We start from the raw sequence: 18,807 nt of genomic DNA, 5'->3' as shown, positions 1-18,807 counted from the left end.
GTACCTGCCTAGGATTATGCTAGGAAAGTTTTTACAGATATTATCTTAATCTTTTTAACAGCTTTATGAGGAAAAGCTACCATCATTTTATGAGTGAGGAGACTGAGTTCAGAGAGTTTAACCAGGTTCCAGTATTTTTTAAAAATTGTGAATTAGATAGAAGTGTTACCAGTATCATACAGGTCACATAGATGGCAAAATTTTAGTTAAAATTTTTATCTGTTTTTCTAAACGGTGGATTTATTTCCCAAGTTGTAAGAATATCTTTTTATAGAATAGTAATTTTGTGGGAGACTTAGGTAGGAGTGTGGGGATATTGTCCAGTAACTAGTGTCTGCTTTGTCACAATGCCGGAGTTACCAGAAACATTAAAAAAGGGTTGAATCACCACTGCCCAATATAAGCATAATGTAAGTTATATAAATTCTGTATATGTAATTTTAAATTTTCTAGTAGCCACATTAAAAAGACAAAGTGAAATTAATTTTCTTTAATATATCTAAAATGTTGTTTCAACATATAATCAGTCTAAATTGTTGTTTTTCTATAAATTAGGTCTACAAAATTGGGTGTGTATTTTACACATCTCAATTTAGCTAGATTTCAAGTGCCTAGTAGCTACTTGAAGCTATAGTGGATAGCTACTACAAACTAATCATTTCACAAATGATTAAATAATGTCAAAAGATTTTTTAGAAGCAGGAATTTCTGATTTCATATGTATGATTTTATGCATAAGTGATGAGGAAACAAAAGAACTAATATCTTTGTTATTTTTTGGCAGAGAGGAACGAAGGGCATCCTACGACTATAACCAAGATCGTACATATTATGAGAGTGTTCGAACTCCAGGCACTTATCCTGAGGATTCCAGGCGGGACTATCCAGCTCGAGGGAGAGAGTTTTATTCAGAATGGGAAACTTACCAAGGAGACTACTATGAATCACGATACTACGATGATCCTCGGGAATACAGGGATTACAGGAATGATCCTTATGAACAAGATATTAGGGAATATAGTTACAGGCAAAGGGAACGAGAAAGAGAACGTGAAAGATTTGAGTCTGACCGGGACAGAGACCATGAGAGGAGGCCAATTGAACGAAGTCAAAGTCCTGTTCACTTGCGACGTCCACAGAGTCCTGGAGCGTCTCCCTCTCAGGCAGAGAGGTTGCCGAGTGATTCTGAGAGGAGGCTTTACAGCCGATCCTCAGACCGGAGTGGAAGCTGTAGCTCACTCTCCCCTCCAAGATATGAGAAACTTGACAAATCTCGTTTGGAGCGCTATACAAAAAATGAAAAGACAGATAAAGAACGAACTTTTGATCCAGAGAGAGTGGAGAGAGAGAGACGCTTAATACGGAAGGAAAAAGTGGAAAAGGACAAAACTGACAAGCAGAAACGCAAAGGAAAGGTTCACTCCCCTAGTTCTCAGTCTTCAGAAACGGACCAAGAAAATGAGCGAGAGCAAAGCCCTGAAAAGCCCAGGAGTTGTAATAAACTGAGCAGAGAGAAAGCTGACAAAGAGGGAATAGCGAAAAACCGCCTGGAACTCATGCCTTGCGTGGTTTTGACTCGAGTGAAAGAGAAAGAGGGAAAGGTCATTGACCACACTCCTGTGGAAAAGTTGAAAGCCAAGCTTGATAATGACACTGTCAAATCTTCTGCCCTGGACCAGAAACTTCAGGTCTCTCAGACGGAGCCTGCAAAATCTGACTTGTCTAAACTGGAATCAGTTAGAATGAAAGTACCAAAGGAAAAGGGGCTTTCAAGCCATGTTGAAGTGGTGGAGAAGGAAGGCAGGCTTAAAGCCAGGAAGCACCTCAAGCCTGAGCAGCCTGCAGATGGGGTAAGTGCTGTGGATCTGGAGAAGCTGGAAGCAAGGAAAAGGCGCTTTGCAGATTCCAATTTAAAAGCAGAAAAGCAAAAACCAGAGGTCAAGAAAAGCAGTCCAGAGATGGAGGATGCTCGCATGCTTTCAAAAAAGCAGCCTGACGTGTCCTCTAGAGAGGTCATTCTGCTGAGGGAAGGAGAGGCTGAAAGAAAGCCTGTGAGGAAAGAAATTCTTAAAAGAGAATCTAAAAAAATCAAACTGGACAGACTTAATACTGTTGCCAGCCCCAAAGACTGTCAGGAGCTTGCCAGTATTTCTGTTGGGTCTGGCTCAAGGCCCAGCTCAGACCTACAAGCAAGACTGGGAGAACCAGCAGGTGAATCTGTGGAAAATCAAGAAGTCCAATCAAAAAAGCCCATTCCCTCAAAACCACAACTCAAACAGCTGCAGGTATTAGATGATCAAGGACCAGAGAGAGAAGACGTTAGGAAAAACTATTGCAGTCTTCGTGATGAAACACCTGAACGTAAATCAGGCCAAGAGAAATCACATTCAGTAAATACTGAAGAAAAAATTGGCATTGACATCGATCACACGCAGAGTTACCGAAAACAAATGGAACAGAGTCGTAGGAAACAGCAGATGGAAATGGAAATAGCCAAGTCTGAGAAGTTTGGCAGTCCTAAAAAAGATGTAGATGAATATGAAAGACGTAGCCTCGTTCACGAGGTAGGCAAACCCCCTCAAGATGTCACTGATGACTCTCCTCCTAGCAAAAAGAAAAGGATGGATCATGTCGATTTTGATATCTGCACCAAGCGAGAACGGAATTACAGAAGTTCACGCCAAATCAGCGAAGATTCTGAAAGGACTGGTGGTTCTCCCAGTGTCCGACATGGTTCCTTCCATGAAGATGAGGATCCCATAGGCTCCCCTAGGCTACTGTCAGTAAAAGGGTCTCCTAAAGTAGATGAAAAAGTCCTCCCCTATTCTAACATAACAGTCAGGGAAGAGTCTTTAAAATTTAATCCTTATGATTCTAGCAGGAGAGAACAGATGGCAGATATGGCCAAAATAAAACTATCTGTCTTGAATTCTGAAGATGAACTAAATCGTTGGGACTCTCAGATGAAACAGGATGCCAGCAGATTTGATGTGAGTTTCCCAAACAGCATAATTAAGAGAGATAGCCTTCGAAAAAGGTCTGTACGAGATCTGGAACCTGGTGAGGTGCCTTCTGATTCTGACGAAGATGGTGAACACAAATCCCACTCACCCAGAGCCTCTGCATTATATGAAAGTTCTCGATTGTCTTTTTTATTGAGGGACAGAGAAGACAAGCTACGTGAGCGAGATGAAAGACTCTCTAGTTCTTTAGAAAGGAACAAATTTTACTCTTTTGCATTGGATAAGACAATCACACCAGACACTAAAGCTTTGCTTGAAAGAGCTAAATCCCTCTCTTCATCTCGTGAAGAAAATTGGTCTTTTCTTGATTGGGACTCCCGATTTGCAAATTTTCGAAACAACAAAGATAAAGAAAAGGTTGACTCTGCTCCAAGACCTATTCCATCCTGGTACATGAAAAAGAAGAAAATTAGGACTGATTCAGAAGGGAAAATGGATGATAAGAAAGAGGACCATAAAGAAGAAGAGCAAGAGAGGCAGGAATTGTTTGCTTCTCGTTTTTTACACAGCTCAATCTTTGAACAAGATTCCAAGCGATTGCAGCATCTAGAGAGAAAAGAGGAAGATTCTGACTTCATTTCTGGTAGGATCTATGGGAAGCAGACATCTGAGGGAGCAAACAGCACAACTGATTCCATTCAAGAACCAGTAGTTCTGTTCCATAGCAGATTTATGGAGCTCACACGGATGCAACAGAAAGAAAAAGAAAAAGACCAGAAACCCAAAGAGGTTGAGAAACAGGAAGATACAGAGAATCATCCCAAGACCCCAGAATCTGCTCCTGAGAATAAAGATTCAGAACTGAAAACTCCACCTTCCGTTGGGCCTCCAAGTGTCACAGTCGTAACTCTAGAATCAGCCCCATCAGCACTAGAGAAGACCACTGGTGACAAAACGGTAGAGGCACCTTTGGTAACAGAAGAGAAGACTGTGGAGCCAGCTACCGTCTCAGAAGAAGCAAAGCCTGCATCTGAACCTGCTCCTGCCCCTGTGGAACAGCTGGAACAAGTAGACCTGCCCCCAGGAGCAGACCCCAATAAAGAAGCTGCCGTGATGCCTGCGGGTGTTGAGGAAGGTTCATCAGGTGACCAGCCGCCTTATCTGGATGCCAAGCCTCCAACTCCCGGGGCCTCGTTTTCCCAGGCAGAGAGCAACGTAGATCCAGAGCCTGACAGTACCCAGCCACTTTCAAAACCAGCTCAGAAGTCTGAGGAAGCCAGTGAGCCAAAGGCCGAAAAGCCAGACGCCACTGCAGATGCTGAGCCTGATGCAAACCAGAAAGCCGAAGCTGCACCTGAGTCTCAGCCCCCAGCTTCTGAAGATTTAGAGGTTGATCCTCCAGTTGCTGCAAAGGATAAAAAGCCAAACAAAAGCAAGCGTTCAAAGACCCCTGTTCAGGCAGCTGCAGTGAGTATCGTGGAGAAGCCCGTCACAAGGAAGAGTGAGAGGATAGACCGGGAAAAACTCAAGCGGTCCAATTCTCCTCGGGGAGAAGCACAGAAGCTTTTGGAATTGAAGATGGAGGCAGAGAAGATTACAAGGACTGCTTCTAAAAACTCTGCTGCAGACCTTGAACATCCCGAACCAAGTTTGCCTCTCAGCCGAACAAGGCGCCGGAATGTAAGGAGCGTCTATGCAACCATGGGTGACCATGAAAACCGCTCGCCTGTCAAAGAGCCCGTTGAGCAACCAAGAGTGACCAGAAAGAGATTGGAGCGAGAGCTTCAGGAGGCTGCAGCGGTTCCCACCACCCCTCGGAGGGGAAGGCCTCCAAAGACACGCCGGCGAGCCGATGAAGAGGAGGAGAACGAGGCCAAGGAACCTGCAGAAACACTCAAGCCACCTGAGGGATGGCGGTCGCCAAGGTCCCAGAAAACTGCAGCTGGTGGTGGACCCCAAGGGAAAAAGGGAAAAAATGAACCGAAGGTGGATGCTACACGTCCTGAGGCCACCACTGAGGTGGGCCCCCAAATAGGCGTGAAAGAGAGCTCCATGGAACCCAAGGCTGCTGAGGAGGAGGCAGGGAGTGAACAGAAACGTGACAGAAAAGATGCTGGCACAGACAAAAACCCCCCTGAAACCGCCCCTGTTGAAGTTGTAGAGAAAAAACCGGCCCCTGAAAAAAACTCCAAATCAAAGAGAGGAAGATCTCGAAACTCCAGGTTAGCAGTGGACAAATCTGCAAGTCTGAAAAATGTGGATGCTGCTGTCAGTCCCAGGGGGGCTGCAGCACAGGCAGGGGAGAGGGAATCTGGGGTGGTGGCAGTCTCCCCTGAGAAAAGTGAGAGTCCCCAAAAGGAGGATGGTTTATCATCCCAATTGAAAAGTGATCCAGTTGATCCAGACAAGGAACCAGAGAAAGAAGACGTGTCTGCCTCTGGGCCATCCCCAGAAGCCACCCAGTTAGCCAAGCAGATGGAGCTGGAGCAGGCCGTGGAACACATCGCAAAGCTCGCCGAGGCCTCTGCCGCCTATAAGGCAGATGCACCAGAGGGCCTTGCCCCAGAGGACAGGGACAAGCCTGCACACCAAGCAAGTGAAACAGAGCTGGCTGCGGCCATCGGCTCCATCATCAATGACATTTCTGGGGAGCCAGAAAACTTCCCAGCACCTCCACCTTATCCTGGAGAATCCCAGACAGATTTGCAACCCCCCGCAGGTGCACAGGCACTGCAGCCTTCTGAGGAAGGAATGGAGACAGATGAGGCTGTATCTGGCATCCTGGAAACTGAGGCTGCTACAGAATCTTCTAGGCCTCCAGTCAATGCTCCTGACCCCTCAGCAGGCCCAACAGATACCAAGGAAGCCAGAGGAAATAGCAGTGAAACCTCACACTCAGTGCCAGAAGCCAAAGGGTCTAAAGAAGTGGAAGTCACTCTTGTTCGGAAAGACAAAGGGCGCCAGAAAACAACCCGATCACGCCGCAAGCGAAACACAAACAAGAAAGTGGTGGCTCCTGTAGAGAGCCATGTCCCTGAATCCGACCAAGCTCAAGGTGAGAGTCCTGCTGCAAATGAGGGGACAACAGTACAGCACCCCGAAGCCCCACAGGAAGAAAAGCAGAGTGAGAAACCCCATTCCACTCCTCCTCAGTCATGTACTTCCGACCTAAGCAAGATTCCCCCCCCAGAGAATTCGTCCCAAGAAATCAGTGTTGAGGAAAGGACTCCAACCAAAGCATCTGTGCCCTCAGACCTTCCCCCACCTCCCCAGCCAGCACCGGTGGATGAGGAGCCTCAAGCCAGGTTCAGGGTGCATTCCATCATTGAAAGTGACCCGGTGACCCCACCCAGCGATCCAAGCATCCCCATACCCACACTGCCTTCTGTAACTGCAGCAAAGCTCTCACCTCCTGTCGCCTCTGGGGGGATCCCACACCAGAGCCCCCCTACTAAGGTGACAGAGTGGATCACAAGGCAGGAGGAGCCACGGGCTCAGTCCACTCCATCTCCAGCTCTTCCCCCAGACACAAAGGCCTCTGATGTTGACACCAGCTCCAGCACCCTGAGGAAGATTCTCATGGACCCCAAGTATGTGTCTGCCACAAGTGTCACTTCCACAAGTGTCACCACAGCCATTGCAGAGCCTGTCAGTGCTGCCCCTTGCCTACATGAGGCCCCGCCCCCTCCAGTTGACTCTAAAAAGCCTTTAGAAGAAAAAACAGCACCTCCAGTGACAAACAACTCTGAGACACAAGCCTCGGAGGTGCTGGTAGCTGCTGACAAGGAAAAGGTGGCTCCAGTCATTGCTCCCAAAATTACCTCTGTTATTAGCCGGATGCCTGTCAGCATTGATCTGGAAAATTCACAGAAGATAACCTTGGCAAAACCAGCTCCTCAAACCCTCACTGGTCTGGTGAGCGCACTCACTGGCCTGGTGAACGTCTCCCTGGTCCCGGTGAATGCCCTGAAAGGCCCCGTGAAGGGCTCAGTGACCACACTGAAAAGTTTGGTGAGCACCCCTGCTGGGCCCGTGAATGTCCTGAAAGGGCCTGTGAATGTTCTTACAGGGCCAGTGAATGTTCTCACCACTCCAGTGAACGCCACGGTGGGCACAGTGAACGCCGCCCCAGGCACAGTCAATGCCGCTGCGAGTGCAGTGAATGCCACAGCAAGTGCAGTGACCGTCACAGCGGGTGCGGTTACTGCTGCATCTGGTGGTGTAACGGCCACAACAGGCACGGTGACAATGGCAGGGGCAGTGATTGCGCCATCAGCAAGGTGCAAACAGAGAGCGAGTGCTAATGAAAACAGTCGGTTCCACCCAGGGTCCATGCCTGTGATCGACGATCGTCCGGCAGACGCGGGCTCAGGGGCGGGGCTGCGTGTGAACACTTCTGAAGGGGTTGTGCTCCTGAGTTACTCAGGGCAGAAGACCGAAGGCCCACAGCGGATCAGCGCCAAGATCAGCCAGATCCCCCCGGCCAGTGCAATGGACATTGAATTTCAGCAGTCGGTGTCCAAGTCCCAGGTCAAACCTGATTCTGTCACAGCATCGCAGCCTCCATCCAAAGGCCCTCAAGCTCCTGCAGGCTATGCGAACGTGGCCACCCATTCCACGTTGGTACTGACCGCCCAGACATATAACGCCTCTCCTGTGATTTCGTCTGTGAAGGCCGATAGGCCATCCTTGGAGAAGCCCGAGCCCATTCACCTCTCGGTGTCCACGCCTGTCACCCAGGGAGGCACGGTGAAGGTTCTCACCCAGGGGATCAACACACCGCCTGTGCTGGTTCACAACCAGCTGGTCCTCACCCCAAGCATTGTCACCACAAACAAGAAGCTTGCTGACCCCGTCACCCTTAAAATCGAGACCAAGGTCCTTCAGCCGGCCAACCTGGGGTCCACGCTCACGCCCCACCACCCTCCTGCTCTTTCCAGCAAACTGCCTACAGAAGTCAACCATGTCCCCTCGGGGCCCAGCATCCCAGCAGATCGAACTGTCTCCCATTTGGCAGCTGCAAAGCTAGACGCTCATTCTCCTCGACCAAGTGGACCCGGGCCATCCTCATTCCCAAGGGCAAGCCACCCCAGCAGTACTGCATCTACGGCGCTCTCCACCAACGCCACAGTCATGCTGGCTGCAGGCATCCCAGTGCCCCAGTTCATCTCCAGCATCCACCCAGAGCAGTCTGTCATCATGCCACCCCACAGCATCACCCAGACTGTGTCCCTGAGCCACCTCTCCCAGGGCGAGGTGAGAATGAACACTCCCACGCTGCCCAGTATCACCTACAGCATCCGGCCAGAAGCGCTTCACTCTCCTCGGGCTCCGCTGCAGCCCCAGCAAATAGAGGTCAGGGCCCCACAGCGTGCCAGCACCCCGCAGCCAGCCCCAGCTGGTGTGCCTGCACTGGCCTCCCAGCACCCTCCCGAGGAGGAAGTGCATTATCACCTTCCTGTCGCTCGAGCCACAGCCCCTGTGCAGTCAGAGGTACTAGTCATGCAGTCTGAGTACCGACTGCACCCCTATACTGTGCCACGGGATGTGAGGATCATGGTGCATCCACATGTGACGGCAGTCAGCGAGCAGCCCAGGGCCGCGGATGGGGTGGTGAAGGTGCCACCAGCCAGCAAGGCCCCTCAGCAGCCAGGGAAGGAAGCTGCCAAGACACCAGATGCCAAAGCTGCCCCCACCCCCACCCCTGCCCCCGTCCCTGTCCCTGTCCCCCTTCCTGCCGCTGCTCCTGCCCCTCATGGTGAGGCCCGTATCCTCACAGTTACCCCCAGTAACCAACTCCAGGGGCTGCCTCTGACCCCTCCTGTGGTGGTGACCCATGGGGTGCAGATTGTGCACTCCAGCGGGGAGCTGTTTCAAGAGTACCGGTACGGCGACATCCGCACCTACCACCCCCCGGCCCAGCTCACACACACTCAGTTTCCCGCCGCTTCCTCTGTTGGCCTGCCTTCCCGGACCAAGACAGCTGCTCAGGTGAGCCAGCCAGGTATCTCCCCACTGTCTGTTGGGCATGTGCTTGTGGGGCTCAGCAGGGTTTTAAGCCAAGATGTGTGAAAGAAATCAGGGGCCAGGTGTGGTGGCTTATGCCTGTAATCCCAGCACTGTGGGAGGCCCAGATGGGAGGACTGCTTAAGCCCGGGAGTTCGAGACCAGCCTGGGCAACATGGCAAAACCCCATCTCGTACAAAAAAAAAAATTACAAAAATTAGCCAGGTGTGGTGGCACACACCTGTGGTTTCAGCTACCTGGGAGGCTGAGGTGGGAAAATTGCTTGAGCCCTGGAGGCAGAGGTTGCATTGAACCAAGGTCGTGCCACTAGGCTCCAGTGACAGAGCGAGACCCAGTCTCAAAAAAAAAAAAAAAAAAAGCCAGGCATAGTGGCTCACGCCTGTAATCCCAACACTTTGGGAGGCCAGGGCTGGCAGATCACTTGAGGTCAGGAGTTCAAGACCAGCTTGGCCAACATGGTGAAACTCTGTCCCTACTTAAAGAAAAAGAAATCCGCCTTTTGGTAAAGATAGTGGTTGAGTACAAGTGAACTGGTCAGCTAGTCCCTAAAGATGTTGATCTTTTCATGAGTTTAAAGAGCTTTCTTAGTTCTGAGATGAAAGTATTAGATCACATCATGGGGAGTTCTGCATATGGGGAGGGAGCTCTTGCTGGGTAGCGTCAGCAGGAGGCAGGTAATAGGGGATCTCTCCTTACCTGGAACCCCGAAAGCAGCTCCGTTGATTCAGGCTCCTTCTGTGGGCCTGACTTAACGGGAGATGCCACATCTTATCCTTTCCCTGTGGCCCTTTGGGTCATTTGTTGGGCTCAGGGGCTTGTGCACAACAGACTGACTCTGTCCCTTTGCCTTCCTTCCCTACACCAGGGCCCTCCTCCTGAAGGTGAGCCCCTGCAGCCTCCTCAGCCTGTGCAGTCCACACAGCCTGCCCAGCCTGCACCACCCTGCCCGCCCTCCCAGCTCGGCCAGCCCGGCCAGCCACCAAGCAGCAAGATGCCTCAAGTGTCCCAGGAGGCAAAGGGGACCCAGACGGGAGTAGAGCAGCCTCGCCTCCCAGCTGGACCTGCAAACAGGCCACCTGAGCCTCACACCCAGGTTCAGAGGGCACAAGCGGAAACAGGCCCGACTTCCTTCCCCTCCCCTGTGTCTGTCTCCATGAAGCCTGACCTTCCAGTCTCTCTTCCCACTCAGACTGCCCCAAAACAGCCGTTGTTTGTCCCAACAACCTCTGGCCCCAGCACCCCACCAGGACTGGTTCTGCCACACACTGAATTCCAGCCAACCCCCAAACAAGATTCCTCTCCACACCTGACTTCCCAGAGACCCGTGGATATGGTTCAACTTCTGAAGGTAAGCATGAGCAGGGGCTGCCCTTCCTGGCCCCCAAGTTTTATGCCATGTCAAATGTCCTAAGATTCCCTAGTTAACAGACCCACAAGCTACAGCCTCTGGCTGTGTCCAGCATGGCTCAGCGAGGGGCCATGAGCTCACTTCCTGTTTGTTTCCCTGTGAGTAGAAGTACCCCATCGTGTGGCAGGGCCTGCTGGCCCTCAAGAATGACACAGCTGCTGTGCAGCTCCACTTCGTCTCTGGCAACAACGTCCTGGCCCATCGGTCCCTGCCCCTTTCTGAAGGAGGGCCCCCACTAAGGATCGCCCAGAGGATGCGGCTGGAGGCAACGCAGCTGGAAGGGGTTGCCCGAAGGATGACGGTAAGACTCTCAGGCCCAGGTGAGCAACTGCCCCACCTACAGGGAGGGAAGACGTAGGTAGGCCCTGCCAGCCCATCTCCCTGGCCTGTCATGGAAGCATTAACTGTATTCTTGTTGTTGAAACAGTCTCTGTCGCCTGGGCTGGAGTGCAGTGGCGCGATCTCTGTTCATTATAGCCTCTGCCTCCCGGGTTCAAGCCATTCTCTTGCCTCAGCCTCCTGAGTAGCTGGGATTATAGGCACGCACCACCATGGCACCACCATGCCCAGCTAATTTTTTGTGTTTTTAGTAGAGATGGGGTTTCACCATGTTGGCCAGGCCAGCCTTGAACTCCTGACCTCAAGTGATCTGGCTGCCTTGGCCTCCCAAAGTGCTGGGATTACAGGCCTGAGCCACTGTGCCTGGCCAGTAACGGTATTCTTGAAGTGAGCAATGAAGGGTCCACTATGCTTCTACTTGGTGGGGGGATGTAAAGTACCTCTAGACCCAGAAACAAGGCTTTACAGTTTTTAAAAATTATTTTTTAAATCAGCTTTCTCAGGTTGAAAAAAAGCTTTTTTTTTTTTTTTCATTCAAATATCAGGGTAGCCTTTAAAGTCATCTCAGAGGTGGGGGTTTTTGTGGACCTGATACTGTGGGTTGGATGTGGGCTGCTGTTTGACTAGGAGGCCCCTGCTCACTGGCAGCTGGCCTCTGCCTCAGGTGGAGACAGATTACTGTCTGCTGCTGGCTCTGCCCTGTGGCCGTGACCAAGAGGATGTTGTGAGCCAGACCGAGTCCCTCAAGGCTGCCTTCATCACTTACCTGCAGGCCAAGCAGGCGGCAGGGATCATCAACGTTCCCAACCCTGGCTCCAATCAGGTCGGTTGTCCTGTGTCCTTCCTTCACATGTACACCCACAGGTGGGGCTGGTCAGGGTAGGTGGGCCTACTCATCTGGTGCCCACTAGATCTGGCCCCAGAGGTGGGCAAAGGGGCATTTTGGACAGAAGTCAGTAGAGCACATGGGGCGGGGCGCCATCACCCATCCTGAAGAGAACCCAGGGAACCGCTGAGAACACAGGTTTTCCATGAGTTTAAAGATAGGGCCCCAGGGGGTTCCTGTTTATAGTTTTCTGACACCTGCTAGGTCTTCCAGTAGACATAGTCCTGGCACATTTGCTGGTTGGGGACTGATTTGGCCTGGCTCTTAGCATTGGGCCTCTTCAGGGCTCCCCAATGGAAGTGGAGTTGTGGGGGTGAAGACAGAGGGTCCCACTTTGCTCTCTATCCTGTCTCCAGCCTGCCTACGTGCTGCAGATCTTCCCGCCCTGTGAGTTCTCTGAGAGTCACCTGTCCCGCCTGGCCCCTGACCTCCTTGCCAGCATCTCCAACATCTCTCCCCACCTCATGATTGTCATTGCCTCCGTGTGAGCCACTGAGTGGTTATCACCTCAGTGAATCTTCCCAGGGCTCTGCAGTAAAAACAAAGGACAACCCAGCCAAGCAGAGGAAGAAGCTGCCGAAGGGGACAGACTCCACTGCCAGACGGCCAGCCGTTTGCTGTCCTGCCGCCCGGCTCAGTCGGCCAGACTTCCTCTAGGAGTGGTGCTGCTACCTTGTATGTTTACATAATGCTTTAGCCCAAGGACACATCACCAACCCATGGACTCGCAGACACCCTGGGGCTGGGTTTCTCTTTCCTCTTTTTGGAGAAAAGGAACAGGGCAGTGGAATGAAAATTTTTTGTTTGTTTTTAAGAAACAAGAAAACAGAACTGCCTTTGCACTAAATTAGTGACTTGGACTTTTGCCCAGTGAAGACAGGCTGTGACACTCTGGATGTCTTGGTGTGTGTAGACACACATTGCGGACTCTTAACGCAGGAAGGACTTCAAACTTCTGCTGAGACCTTGGGGTCAAGGAACATTTCATTGGGTTTTTTTGTCCACCCCCATCTCCCTTGCTCATTTGGATGCGTCACCTTAATTCTCCTGCTGCCACCGTCTTTGATTCACCGGGATGTACAGTTTACAGTTGAAGAGCAAACAGAAAGGTTTTCTCTTGGTGGGATATGCAGAACTTGGGATGTGTGTATATATAAATATATAATATATATAAATATATATAATACTGACTTAAAAAATCAAATCCCCTGACATACGTTTTTTTTAATCTGTGCCAAAAATGTGTTTTCAGAGGAAATCTTATTTTCATATTCAGACTTTGTATTGCCCACTCATTTGTATAAGTGCGCTTCGGTACAGCACGGGTCCTGCTCCCGCGATGTGGAAGTGTCACACGGCACCTGTACAAAAAGACTGGCTAACCCCTCTTCCTATTACCTTGATCTCTCCCCCAACTTCCTAACACTTATTAATTTATGAAACTGTTTTTCTCAGCGCAGTTTTGTTTTGTGTGTCCATTGGATTACAAACTTTATTAAAAAATATAAAACACACCAAGTGTGAGTGTGATTGTCACTTGGGTGGGAGGACGAACCATGGGTCCTTGGCTTATGGGAACAGTCAGCCCTCATCCCGCTTTTGCTCCCCATGCCAAGTCTGTACATGGGAACTATTTCCCTTCTGCCTTAGTCAGTCCTCCTCCCCAAGGATAATTTTATCTTGTACAAAGGAGATTTTTGTCACGGACACTGAACTTAACCATTTCTCACTCTTGTGGTGTCTTCAAAGTCCTAACTGGTTCTTAGGTAATGTGGAAGGCACTTCCAATTTTGATACAGAATATAACCACACCCCATGCCATCTCAGAAACATTTTAGCAAGCTTTGGTTTCTTGTCTCTTGCCCCCTCTTCCCTTCTCCCAGTGTGAAGCAGGCTGACTCCTGCAGAGGCAGTGGCCTGCTGGGGCCCCTGGGGGCTCATTTGATCCTGTATCTGCCTCCAGACAGGAGAATGGGAGTTGGGGACAGGCTTCCCCTGCAGCTGGATTCTCTAGAAGCTGTGGAGTTGGGACAGGGACATGGGGACTATAAAGTTGGTGGTCTCACTTGGAATACCAATGGGCTCCTACAAATGGGCCTGTCCTGGTGTGAGAAGATAGCATCCCCCTCTGAACGGTGGGCCACAGATGTCGGGGCCACTGTGGGGGGACGAGATGGTACCTCCTGACTCCTCGCTGACAGGAGTGAGAAAGCTGTTCCACCAGCTCCCTACCTCCCCATCAAAGCCCCTGGCTGCTCCTTCCTGTCCCTCTGGGCCCCCAGCCTGGTGGCAGAGATGCCATCTTTTGAACCTTCCCAAAAGATGATGGCACCGGCTTGGCCTTAGTCCTCGGGCCAGGTAACCCTGAAGCAAGTGTGGCTTCCATCTGCTCCCTTAGGCCCATCAGAGCCAGGGCAGTGGCCTGGGCCTGGCACTCTCCTTGGCCTACCTTGCCACTCTGGCTGGAAGGACCCCTGAGCCAGGCCTGGCAGCAGTGGCCTGTGAGCCAGGCTCGCTCTGGGTTGCCTGTACCCTGGTAAGCAGTTGGTGGCCGCCCCTGCTGGTCCCTTCCCCAACTTCCCAACCTCTCCCCAACCTGGGCCGAGGGGGAGCAGGGTCATAGCTGTGGGGCGAGGGGAGGCCAGGCCCTAAAGATGAACAGGTGAGAAGCCTCCAAACAAGATGGGATGAGGGCATGGGGCACGTGGTGCCGAGGTCTCTCCAGCCTGAGTGTACTGCCCACTCCTCAACTTGGGGCAAAGCAGCCAGCCTGGCTCTGGTTCTAGTCGCATTCAGCAAGAGGGACGGGCTGACCTTCCCAGGAAGGCTGGTTCCTGGGTGGTACAGCCTTTCTGTGGCATCAGTTGTAGCTGCCAGCTCCCCACCCACCCCACAGGGACCTATAGGCAGCATTAGAAAATAATCCAATTTATTCTCTCTAGGGAACAGGCCACCCTTCCCGGTTCCAGGGTGCCATCCATCCTTAAATAAACAGTCAGAAGGGCCGCCAGCTCACTCGGCAGGCGGGGGACATTCAGGAGCTGTAGGGGAGGTCTCTGCCAGTGCGGGCTGGCCCTCAGCCCCGTCGCGAGGGCGGAAGACCAGCTCCCCAGCCTGCAGCACCTGCCCGGCAGGCCACGTGCCACCTGGCCCATACTGCTGATAGAAGTCCGCGTCTGTCTGGAACATGACCAGTGCCTGGGCTGTGTGGATTCGCACGTGCTGAGCCAGGCTGTTGGCATCCAGAAACTTGTCCCCACAGGAGTCACAGGCGTAGAGGATGTGAGTGTTGGGGTCTGTGGAGGTGGGGCAGCAGTCAGAGTGGGAAGGACCCCGGGCTCTGCCCACATTCACACCCGGGTGGCCCCCCTCACCTTCTTCCTGCACTTGCTTCACAGCTTTGCTGATCTCGGCCTTCAGGACTTCCGTCTCATCGGCTGTCACTGCAGCTCCCACTGGCACCACTGCGGGCAGAGTCGCAGGGCCTAAGGTGAAGGCACGGGCACTGCCCCATCATCGCCACCCTGGCAGCAAGCTGCCTGTGACTTCCCTCTGCTGCCCACAGCCCGCACCTGTGAGCTGAGTGACGGCTGTCGCTGCCAGTGCCTCGGTGGCCAGCGTGACCATGTCATCCACAGTGACCACGCTGACCTCACTGCCCTCCTCGGGCTCCAGGATCTTGATGCCTGCCTTGCCCTGGTGCACGGTCTTCACGTGGGAGCGCAGGTTGTCTACCCGGTTGAAGCCACGCCCACACTTATCACACAGGTAAGGCTTCTCTCCTGGGGGAGCAAGGTTCTCTCTTGCCTTTGTGGGAAGGGGCCGCAGGGATGGGGTGGGAGGCCCTCAATGACTCGTTTGCCCAGCAACCCTGTCTTTTACAGCAGGAGGTGCTCTGGGGTGGCTGCATGGGTGCCTCTGGTGACACTGGCACCTCTGGAAGCTCTAGGAAAATGGGGTCCTCATTTGAACAGAACTGCAAGGCCACCTGCAGCAAGAGCTAGCACCCGAGGCTGGGGTCTGGGGGGTCCCTTCCTTCCCCCTGCTCCCCACCTGGCAGCAGGGTCTGGGAAGGAACAGGCATGGTAGGGGCCACAGCTCACCAGTGTGAATGATGATGTGCTTGGACAGGTCCCCCACGTTCACGAAGGCCTTGCTGCACACGCTGCACTTGTGTGGGCGGATGTTGTCGTGGTGGCGAATATGATTGGCCAACTGGCTGGACTGGACGAATCTGTGGGGCCACAGGAAGGGACTCGCATGGAACTGCCCCAACCTGGGCCTCCTGCCTCACCCTCTAGACTGAAAAGGACCCCTAGGACCAGAGCCTGGGGCGTGGGCAGCAGTCAGCTCAGTCCCCAGCCAAGCCCCCAGTTTGTCTTCTGAGCCCCCTCACTGTGGGGTGTCTGGCCAGTGGGTGTGGGGGAGGGGGCAGGACCTCTTGCCGCAGCGCTCGCAGACGTAGGGCTTCTCCCCGGTGTGCTGGCGCACGTGGGCGATGAGGGAGCTGGCCTGGGTGAAGGCCTTACCGCACATCACACACTGGCATGGCTTCTCACCTGGGGACCGGGCAGAAGTTGTTGGTGCCTGCTCCTCTCCGTGCCCTCCCAGTCCTGGGCATGGCCGCTCACCACCCACCTGTGTGAATGCGGACGTGCCGCTGCAGAGCGCCGGGGTCTGCAAACTGTCGCTGGCAGTGGATGCACACGTAGGGCTTCTCCCCGCTGTGGATCCGAAGGTGCCGCTTCAGGTTCCCTGTGGCGAGACCGAGGGCGAACCTGGCGTGGGGCACCACCGGTGGCCGAGGAGCAGGGGTGTGAGGGCAGCCAGGGCAGCCCTGGCCCTACCTGAGGTGGTGAACTGCTTCCCACACTCTCGGCACTTGAGGGGCCCGTCAGCGATGTGGATCTTCAGGTGGGCCTTCAGGTTCCCTACCTGTGCCCAGGGAGGGGTCAGGGGGGCCACCCCACAGAGCTCGGCCCCGGGCCCCCTCACCTGCCCCTCCCACAAAGGAACAATTGACTCTCAGGCTTGCCAGGGTCCGTGAAGGGCTCTATCTCTCCTGGGTCAGGAGAGGTCCCAGGTCCCAGCGGTGAGAGGTAAGCCGCCCCACCCCATTTTTTCAGGACCAAACCCCGCCCTGAGTCGGCCTGCCCTCCGCAGAGCAACCGGGGGCTCCCCCGCGGAAGTGGCTCTCGCTGCGCCTGTTTCCTGGGTGAACAAGCTGATGAGCTCCTGGAGGCCGGGGCTGTGCTCCCCGCCCGCCCCACCACGTGGCATGCATGCGGCTGCGGCCACCGGCGGCTGCCAGGCGCTGGTTCCGGGAGGGGTCCGCACACCTGGTTGAACTTCTTGTCGCAGTGTGGGCACTTGTGCTCCTTGTCCGTGTCGTGGGTCTCCAGGTGGCGCATCTTGGAAGTGGGGTCGGAGAAGGAGCGGCCGCAGTAGTCGCACTGGTAGGGCTTCTCGCCGCTGTGCACCAGCTGGTGGCGCTTGAGGTTGCCCGAGGTGGTGAAGAGCTTGCCGCAGTCCTCGCAGCGGTAGCGCGCCTCGCCCGAGTGCCGCTTCTTGTGCAGGTTGAGCAGGCTGATGAGGCGGTAGCTCTTCCCGCACTCCTCGCAGCCGTAGGGCTTCAGAGGGCTGCAGGGCCAGAAGGCGACAGGAGGCAGGGCTCGCTGGGGCGTGAAAGGCCGCGCCTGGCAGGGGCCGGGGTAGGAGGCCGGCCTGGGGCAGTACCTGTGCGTCTTCTCATGGGCCTTGCACGCGGCCGGGTCGGAAAAGGCCTTGCTGCACTCCCGGCACGAGAAGGGCTTCTCCCCCGTGTGGATGCGGATGTGCCGCTTGAAGTTCCCCGTGTGCGTGAACTCCTTCCCACAGTCCTGTGGGTGCAGCGGGGAAGCGAGGTGTGAGGAGCAGCCGGTGGGAGGCCGGAGGGGAGGGACGCTGGCTGGGAGGGCTGGCCATAGTCTCCCTCACCTCGCACTTGTGGATGACGGAGCCGTAGGCCTTGGACTCCGTGCGGTCGCCGTAGGTGCCTGAGCGCAGGCCCCGGGCCTCGGAGCCGAGCTCCTGCCCCGAGTCTGTGCCCGCTGACTCCTCGTTCTCGTTCTCCTCGGGGGCCTCTCCGTTCTCCAGCTGGGAACCCTCCTCCTTGACCTCAGCTGGCCCTGCGCCCTCCTCCTCTTGCTCCTCTTGCTCCTCTTCCCCTTTCCGGGCGGGCTCCACCTCCATTTCTGCGGAGAAAAGGGCAAGCATGGAGGCGGCAGCCCTCTCTGCCTGAGCGCACGTGAGGGGCGCCAGCAACATGTGGAAGGGACAGTAAATGGCCCCAGCACTGGCCAAGGAAAGCCCCCGGGGGGGCCTGTGAACCTGGGTATTTGCTGCTTGCGGGATGCAGGTAGGGGGCTCAGCCAGCTGGGGTGGGCGCTGTCGGCCAGCAGGCACTGGAGGGTTGCCGTGGGTGGCAAGGCACCCCTGCACGGTGCTGAAAGCCGGGAAGCAGCAGAAGCTCCAGGGCTTTGAAGGACGTGCCTGTGCTCACAGACACACGGCTAGCATGGTCAGCCAAGGAACGACCTCGAGACTCAAGAACATGCGAAGACCAAGGTGTCCCAAAGCAGAAGTGCATGGTGACTCCAGGTGGGACTAGCTGGAGGCAGGAGGAGAGGGAGGCCCCAGTGCGCAGTGGAGGCAGGGCCCTGGGAGGATGCACCAGGTAGGGCCTGGTCCTGGCTGGGCGGGGCTACCTTGCTCCGAGCTCTCGGACAAAGCAGCCTCAGCTTCTGCGGCAGCCATGCCACTCGTGGGGTCTGGCTTGAGCTCCACAGGCGGCGGCTCCCGGGGCGCATCGGCTTTCTCTGTCTGCTCTGCACCTGGGTGGGGGAAGCACCGGAGGCTGGATTGCTACCCTCTGCCCAGGGGTCGGATACCTCTCCTGGACCAGCGCGCTGGTGGTGGCTGCGTGTGACCCAGGAGGGGAGGCCCCAGCACACCCCTAGCCGAGGCTGTTGTGTCTGCTCTGGTTGAAACAGACCCCCTGGAACACACAATAGGTCATTCTGGGTAACACAGGCTCAAGAGGGGCAGGTGCCCATGCTACCTGCCCCAAGGCAGCCCTCACTACCCTGTGCCCAGGCTGCTGGGAGGTGACAGGACAGCCGGCTGGGTCCCTGGCATCTGACTCA

General features: G+C 54.3%; 2 protein-coding genes across 29 annotated transcripts in view; one reads left to right on the top strand and one right to left on the bottom strand.

Annotated features, from left to right (window-relative positions):
* SPEN (spen family transcriptional repressor) overlaps window positions 1-13,137 on the top strand; it is a 92,084-nt gene extending 78,947 nt beyond the window's left edge. For 4 of the 8 annotated variants that reach the window (XM_016954759.3, XM_063804914.1, XM_054662970.2 and 1 more), the window contains 5 exons: window positions 785-8,954; window positions 9,856-10,338; window positions 10,505-10,699; window positions 11,402-11,560; window positions 11,980-12,250. In XM_016954759.3, the coding sequence (XP_016810248.1) occupies window positions 785-8,954; window positions 9,856-10,338; window positions 10,505-10,699; window positions 11,402-11,560; window positions 11,980-12,111 (9,139 nt within the window). In that variant the 3' untranslated portion in view covers window positions 12,112-12,250. The other 4 variants (XM_063804913.1, XM_016954756.3, XM_016954761.4 and 1 more) reach the window with 4 other exon arrangements.
* A 1,398-nt stretch (window positions 13,138-14,535) lies between these two features.
* Window positions 14,536-18,807, bottom strand: part of ZBTB17 (zinc finger and BTB domain containing 17) — a 34,134-nt gene continuing 29,862 nt past the window's right edge. For 7 of the 21 annotated variants that reach the window (XM_063802096.1, XM_063802419.1, XM_009448720.4 and 4 more), the window contains 11 exons: window positions 18,370-18,495; window positions 17,600-17,856; window positions 17,360-17,502; window positions 16,963-17,263; window positions 16,471-16,558; window positions 16,262-16,378; window positions 16,062-16,182; window positions 15,727-15,857; window positions 15,196-15,405; window positions 14,998-15,087; window positions 14,536-14,919 (listed from right to left, as the gene is read on the bottom strand). In XM_063802096.1, coding sequence (XP_063658166.1) covers window positions 14,636-14,919; window positions 14,998-15,087; window positions 15,196-15,405; window positions 15,727-15,857; window positions 16,062-16,182; window positions 16,262-16,378; window positions 16,471-16,558; window positions 16,963-17,263; window positions 17,360-17,502; window positions 17,600-17,856; window positions 18,370-18,495 — 1,868 coding nt within the window. In that variant the 3' untranslated portion in view covers window positions 14,536-14,635. 21 annotated transcript variants of the gene reach the window in all.

This window comes from Pan troglodytes, chromosome 1 (genome assembly GCF_028858775.2).
Source record: "Pan troglodytes isolate AG18354 chromosome 1, NHGRI_mPanTro3-v2.0_pri, whole genome shotgun sequence".
NCBI classification, from domain to species: domain Eukaryota; kingdom Metazoa; phylum Chordata; class Mammalia; order Primates; family Hominidae; genus Pan; species Pan troglodytes.
This window is presented reverse-complemented; position numbering and strand designations above follow the sequence as displayed.